Genomic DNA, 7,255 nt, shown 5'->3' with positions numbered 1-7,255 from the left:
TCCCTCTGTCTGAACTGCGGCTCTGTCTCACGCCCCGCACCTGCCCAGCTGGACAGCATCTACCCCAGCCCCTGCCTCAGCCCCAGCCCCACTCCCTCACCACAGGGGACATTGATCTATCCTCCCCATGCCTCTTCCCTCCCCTCTCCCCTTCCACCACAACAGACTTACCAGCTGCATGCAACTCTTCAAGCTGCTGGGCTGTGCTCCTTGCTGCCTGTGTGGTGCGCTGCAGCTGCGCACATGCAGGGGCATTTATCGGCCAAATTATGGGACACATCAGGCCGATTTCTGATGTAGTCAATTTTCTTTATATCGGTGTTGATCCTATATCGGACCGCTGTATCAGTGCACCTCTACTAACCAGCAACCCAAAGAAGGATCTCTTTAGTAGGGCTGAGCTGTTTTAGCTTGCATTGGACTGCTAGATTTCCACTGGTTAGAATAGCTGTAGAGTTGCCAGGTTCCTCTGGTTTTGCTTTCAGCTGTATGGTTTGTTCTCCTATGCAGGTGGATAAACATATCCGACGGCTGGATGCAGACTTGGCTCGATTCGAAGCAGATCTGAAGGATAAGCTGGAAGCCAGTGACTTTGAGAGCCCTGGAGGACGAGGCCTGAAAAGTATGTGAGTTTCATTTGTATTGTGACCAGGGCTGTCTCACTCAGTGCTGGAAAACCTTGTTGTCCAACGTATCTGTCTCATGCGTTGCAGGTGGGCCTGGATGAGGGAAAGGGAAAATTTTGCCTCTCTCAAATTTTAGTGTGCGCTGTTTTTGTTAATGCTCTTCTGAAGTTTAGGCAATCTTGTCTTAGGCATCACTGCTCACTTGGGCAGAGTAACAAAGAAAATGAACAACTGGTGTCTCCTGAGTCGGGAGGGCACCTACCGCCCCCCCAGCAGGCAGTTGGTGCCGACCAGGGGGTTGCCCTATGGCCAGTCATGCGCGCTGACCCAGAAGTAGTGTTCCCTCTAAGTTGGCTCTAAGAGGGTGCGTTGCCCGGAAGTGCCAGTGGCATGCCCGGAAGGGCCAGGGATGCGCCCAGAAGTGCCAGCTGCACTTCTCCTGGTGCCCCACTCCCCTGCTGGCACTAGGGAGGGCACCAGCTCTCCTGCCTGTCCTCCCTACCTGCCACCTAAGCAGGGAACACTGCTGTGAGGGGGTGCACCAGCACTCTCAGGGGGTGCGGGTGCACCAGCGCTCTCAGGGGGTGCATGTGCACCCCTGTGTGCTCCCTACTCATCACCACTGACAACAAATATAGTCAAGAACCGCCTTACCACCCTTGCTGATATACCCTGAGGTGTGTGGCCCCTTCTCTCACTGGTTTAAAAGCAGGCTAAAAGCAAAGTGGGGTTGCAGTGGGAAGAAACAGCACCCATCATCCATAGCTCTTAAATCTTTGAATCTACTTTGGGTTGAGGAAACTTTGCCCCTGGTTTGTCTTACATTGAGAGATATAAGCCCTTTTAGGGGAAAAGGATGATTTACTTTTTAAGAAAAAATATAAATTAGAAAGAAAAAGCATAAGTTAAATAATATTAAGGGTCCAGTTGAAACTGGCAACAGTAGTGAACTTGAAGAGTTAAAGGAAACCAGTCTTAACTTGGATAAGAAATTTTGTGTAGCAAAAAGTCAAATAAAATACAGAAACATTGAACAGTGTATGGCTAGTTTGTGCCTTTAACTTGATAACAGTATGGCTCTGAGGGATGTACTTAAGCTGCTAGTGGAGACAGTGGTATCTTGCTTCTCAACTAGCATGCATAGCCCTTTGGGAAGACTTGAGTAAACTTTAGAAGCGTTGACTCTATGGTTCTTAAACTTTTTGTATTTGAGGCACCCCTCATTAGACTTGAGGCACCTGCCAGCACTTGTTTTTTGACTACAGAAAAGTAATAGAGTAATTCTTTTTTTGCAAAGAACTCAGAAAGACCACAACAGGACAGACTGTTCTATGAGAACCCCTATGGGTTTCTCTTTGAAATCTCTGGTTTATCTTGTGAATCATATTTGTACATCTAACAGGGCTAACATTGTGTTACACACTTGAAAGGATTACAAGGGCCCCTCCAGGGTGCCATGGAACCATGGTTGACAATCACTGGGTTAACTAGATGGTTTTCAATACACAGGCCCGATTCTGTGGTTTACACCCTGTGCAAATATATTGACTTACGTTGTTCAACTACTTTAGTTGCCAACTGGAGCAGAATTTGGCGCACTGCACATGACATTATTTGTATACCATACACATTTTCTATTTCAAAAGGGCTTTATTCATATTAGTTAAAAGCCCTTAAAGTAATATGAGCATCCAGGGAAAAAAAAATAAAACAGCTGATACTTGATCTGAAATCTAACTAATTTGTAATAATGCTGTCTTTCAGAGGGGCGAAGTCAGAAGGATAAGAGAGGCTCCCGAGGTCGTGGCAGGCGAACATCTGAAGAAGATACTCCAAAGAAAAAGAAGCTGAAAGGAGGGTAAGAGACAAACAACTGCAAGCTTAGTGAGTTTATGGGAAAGTTTTTGCAGCTCGTGGAATGCCAACCCAAACTCTCTAGGCTTTCTTTTACTCTCCCATCTGAAGAGTCTGTTTTCCTGAAGTATACATACTAACTCTGCCTTCTCTTCGTTTTCCCCCTTGTCTCCAATGTTGAGGGATCTTTACAGTATTAAGTGTTTCTGTGCTGTGCAAAGAGTTAATGTAGCTGAAACTGTGTCTGTATCCAAGGTGGCAGGAATGTAGCCTCTGATTTTAGCAAACTTGAAGCAAAAAACTTTGCTTTTTTGTGGTTTGGCCTTTTCTGTCAGTTACCACTAATTGGAAAGGTCCCCTAATGTGCAAGCCAGTTTTGAAGAACAATAATGCATCACTCAGAAATCTTGGAGTCATTTCCAAATTCCTTCTATCCTAGATCATGGGTCTAGATCTTAAATAGACTTGAGTAGTTATTTAATCTAGCCCTTTGTAACAAATAGGAAAGAATCTCCACTCTATTTTTCAAGTGCTGTGTATTAAAAGGATAATGCCAACTTGAATATTTTGAACGGGCTAACTTCAGAACAATTCCATTTTCTCACTGACTACTCTTAAATGGCATATTCTGACTACTTAAAACTTTTTTCCCTTAAAAAGTTAGTCTTTCTCAGCTCCTGTCAATGTCTATAATGGTATTTTTCCAGGAAGGACAACATTGATTATAAAGTAATATCAAATACATGAACAGTTGTAGGAATCTTAGCTGTTATAACCAGAACCACTCCAAAACCCTGCAGACAGAAATTATTTTTAAGTTACTAGTGAAAAAAAGTAGGCTTTCTCTGCAGTTCTGTTTTTTATAGGTCAGTACTCACTGTGTATGGTATGGTTTATTCTTCTCTTTTCCTTTCTCTGCATTTAAAACATCAGATCACTTTGGTTTTATCTATGTTCTAAGTTATTCGGATTTTTTTTGGTGCTTTAATATCTGATATATTTCTTATACCTCCATGGTGCCTTTATTTATTATTCATGAAGATACAGTTTAAGCTAAACTCTTGGGTAGAATTAAATTAAATATTGAGTTTTAAGTGAGCACAAATATTTGACTGTTGCTTCAAACCCTGTAGTGTTTCTCCTTTTACAGATCTGAGTTTGCTGATACCATCCTCTCTGTTCATCCCTCGGATGTCCTAGACATGCCAGTGGATCCAAATGAGCCCACCTACTGCTTGTGCCACCAGGTGTCCTATGGAGAAATGATTGGCTGTGATAACCCAGATGTGAGTGCCTGATGTGGCTTGTTTTCAGGATAGCAAGAATCTGCTTCCCACATACCTTTCTCATACAGCAACATATGATTGGGGGTGGAGCGAAACCTGCACTTTTAGGTCACTCATTTTTAGTTTAAAGTACGCTAATTTTCTCTTCTGTTTTCTTTCTCTCTGGTCTGCAGTGTCCAATTGAGTGGTTTCATTTTGCTTGTGTGGACCTTACCACAAAACCAAAAGGGAAATGGTAAGTAGGAGCAAAGGCAAAGGTTTACCTTGTTAATTCACTTCTGCCTCTCTCTTCTCAACCATGAAGAAAAACAAAATCTGTCATCTGGACCTGCTTCAGTACATGAGCTGTGCTTTTACTAACATGCAGGTTTTTAGCCTGTAGTGTTTAGGGATCTTATCTGTGTGTACAAACAAGATAAAACTGGAAATTACTAATAACATTTCTAAAGATTGCTTCCGTTGGAACACAGATTCTCAGATTGCAGTAGGAACAGAATAAGCCCTGAAGGGGATACTGCTTGGGCAAGAGTTTACAGGATTTCACCCAAGTCAGAGTAGGGTACAAAAAACAGCTTGTATTTATATAGCTGTGTATTCATCAAATTCCTGTGTAGGATGGATATATTTGCTACATAGCTACTGCAGTGCTATAGTTAAAACTAAGGAGGGAGTTTGTACTTTGCCCTTGTCCTTGGGAGTTTATAGTATTTAAGGTGGTACATCCTTTGGGCTGATTTCGGGTCTTTTTCCAAGTTAGACTTATGCAGTTGTCTCAACCTTTTCTTTGTCTCCCCTAAACCCATTCAAATTTTGGCAAGGACGCATCTTTCGTACTTTGAAAAACTCCCATCTTTTTGTTTGGAAAACTGAAACCAGCTTTACTGTAAAGCTTTACACTTGGCAGATATATAACCCTGACTGAAAAATTGTATCTTGCTAAATAGTGGGGAGGGAAAAGATGCATAACGAGGTTAGAATTACAGGGATTTAAAAACCGCACTTCACAAGAATAACATGTTAATCTGGCTAAGTGAAATATGATTTGCACCAATGCTCTGATGCATTCAAGGCAGGGAGGCACTGAATAATATGGTATGTACATTAATAGTAGGGTGTGTTGTATTATATATAAGTGTCCAACTAGGTGGACAAACACATAAGACTATCTGGAAGACTACGTGTAAAATCCTATGCACAGTTCAATTAAATGGGAAAGACTCCCGTTATTCTTAATGGTCTTAGGAATCCCTAATGTCACTCCCCTCACTCCAAAGAAGCACCATGGCTTCTTTGCTGGTTGTCATACTTTCTGCACCCTCTCCATTAAATGCTTTCCTTTGCCCTTATGTTCTATATTAGAACAACAGCAATAAATGAATTGGATGCCTATGCAGGTGGTTACTTCATTGAGTTAATCAGCTGACTATTTTCCCACCCTTCTAGTAGTGAAGGACTCCTAGCTAAACATCGTTAACATTTGGAGATGAATACTATACTTTTCTGTCCCTAGGTTCTGCCCACGTTGTGTTCAGGAAAGGAAGAAAAAGAAATAAGGAAGGGGAGGGGAATACATACTCTAAGATGAGAAGAAGAATTTAATATATTCCTTCCTTCATGTTGCAATATTATATTTTTGACCTACCTTCCTTGTTCTTATTTGATATTTAATTGTCCAATGGCCAGTTTTAATTCTTGTTGTTTCATACAAATATGACTTGGTGAGGGAGGGAGGGAGGATGGGGGGGGAAATTGTCACAGGGATTTATTTAAGTTAATGCTTAAACAGCACTGAAAAAAATGTATTACTATGAAGTACCTGGAGCAGCAAGCAGCTGTAATTTCTGCTGTTGTATTGGAATCTGTGAAACTGCCCAAGGCATTTCAGGGGAATGAGTTACCTTTCAGCATGATCCATTGCGACCACCTAAGCAAGGCAGGTACGGAGCTTTGCATAGTGCAAATGAAGGAATTCTATAGGAATGCAAGCTGCACAACTGAAGTACAGGTTTCCCTTGCTTTATGCTGTACATGCATTCCTGGAAAACATCACATAACTCTAATTCGCATCGAAGGAACCCACTTTACAATGTAATAAATAGGAATATGTTCCAAGACCTCGACTGTAGTGACCCCCAGACCCATTTCTACCACTTTTACAAAACAATTTTAGTACTCGCCAACAGCAGACAGTACACTGAAGCACAAGGTGGTAGTGGATGTTACCACAATGGGGATGGCAGCTACAGAAACACGTGTAGCAGACAAGCGAGGAGTACAAATCCACACAGGAGACTATATTTTGGTGCATGTCACTCCCACAATACACTGCACAAAGCAGCTGACTGCGGGCTTCCACCACACCAATCACATAAGAGTTAATTTACCTTTCATAAAATGAATTTTTGGTATCAAAAGGGTCATTGCATAAGAGCAAACTCACACATACCGAACCTGCATAAAGCGAGGGAAACCTGTATGCTTCTTCATTTAGGAGCAAAGTCTGTTTTGGGGTTTTTTTCTGCACAGTTTTATAGTAGTGAAGGCAATCTGCAGGCCAGCAAACTTCTTTCCAGTGTGTTATTTCCCCTAAGCCAAGTATAGTGTTTAATTTTTGGTGAAGCATGCTTTGTGTGTGTATGTATGTGCGCGTGTGTGAAGATGTACATCTTTTTGTATTGGAATAATCTCCGTTAAACTTTGCACTGCCATGTTTTGACTTGACCCTGTCCCTACTGGCCTCAGTGGGAGAAGAATCTACTCTTTTGGTTTGAATTCCAAGCTCCTCCTATAAAGGGTGTGTCCAATGTAGAAAAAGACATTCAAGTAGCAAAGGAAGTATCCTGTGTTGTTGCTAGTAACAGTGATAGAGCAAGACAGTCGCACCCTTCCTGCCTTTCTTCAGAAATCCCTGAAGATCTTTACTGTGAAGACAAAGAGTGTTGTTATGAAGAGAGTGGGGTCTGACTTCCTCATGCTCTAGCATGGAGGTCCATTTTCATTACTTATATTTCTATAAGGTGTATCTCTACCTGCCTTATCTCTCTGTGTTGCACATTTGGTAAATGATCAGAAAAAAGCTTTAAAAAGACAATAACATTGTGGGAACATATATAGGTTTCTGTGATGTTTCAGCAATGCCGAAATGGAGCCCTTTGATTTTACCTACATGGGTAGATTTTCTGATTTTTAACCTGAGTCCATTGCAAAACCACTGCTAGTGAAACAGAAGCCCACAGCAGGGATGTTTATAAAAATAACTTCTTGTTTGGAAATTTGCTTACCGTCAATTTTTATGAGCTGCCCTTCAGTTTGACAGCTAAAATGTGAATCTTGCTATTGTTGCCATGTCATACACTGCAATGAAAGGAAGAGAGAGGAATCCAGGAGGAGGAACAAGAAATGTCACAGACACATTTCCTCATTTTTCCCCTCTTGTTGAGTTCTGCTTGGTTCGAGAAGTGCTGGGGCAGGCAGCAGAGGGGAGGGGGG

At 41.9% G+C, this 7,255-nt stretch overlaps 1 protein-coding gene across 6 annotated transcripts in view; it reads left to right on the top strand.

The window, feature by feature from the left end:
- Positions 1 to 7,255, top strand: part of LOC109294754 (inhibitor of growth protein 5) — a 53,709-nt gene that overhangs the window by 10,639 nt on the left and 35,815 nt on the right. For 5 of the 6 annotated variants that reach the window (XM_019513211.1, XM_019513218.1, XM_019513241.1 and 2 more), the window contains exons 3-6: positions 511 to 622; positions 2,391 to 2,484; positions 3,631 to 3,766; positions 3,940 to 4,001. In XM_019513211.1, coding sequence (XP_019368756.1) covers positions 511 to 622; positions 2,391 to 2,484; positions 3,631 to 3,766; positions 3,940 to 4,001 — 404 coding nt within the window. Of the gene's footprint in view, positions 1 to 510; positions 623 to 2,390; positions 2,485 to 3,630; positions 3,767 to 3,939; positions 4,002 to 5,276; positions 6,089 to 7,255 lie in introns of those variants that run through there. The other variant, XM_019513258.1, reaches the window with a different exon arrangement.

Source organism: Gavialis gangeticus, unplaced genomic scaffold (assembly GCF_001723915.1).
Source record: "Gavialis gangeticus isolate Ggan-Ray unplaced genomic scaffold, GavGan_comp1, whole genome shotgun sequence".
Classification (NCBI taxonomy): domain Eukaryota; kingdom Metazoa; phylum Chordata; order Crocodylia; family Gavialidae; genus Gavialis; species Gavialis gangeticus.
Note: the sequence above shows the minus strand (reverse complement) of the source record. Positions and strands in the feature narration are given on the sequence as shown.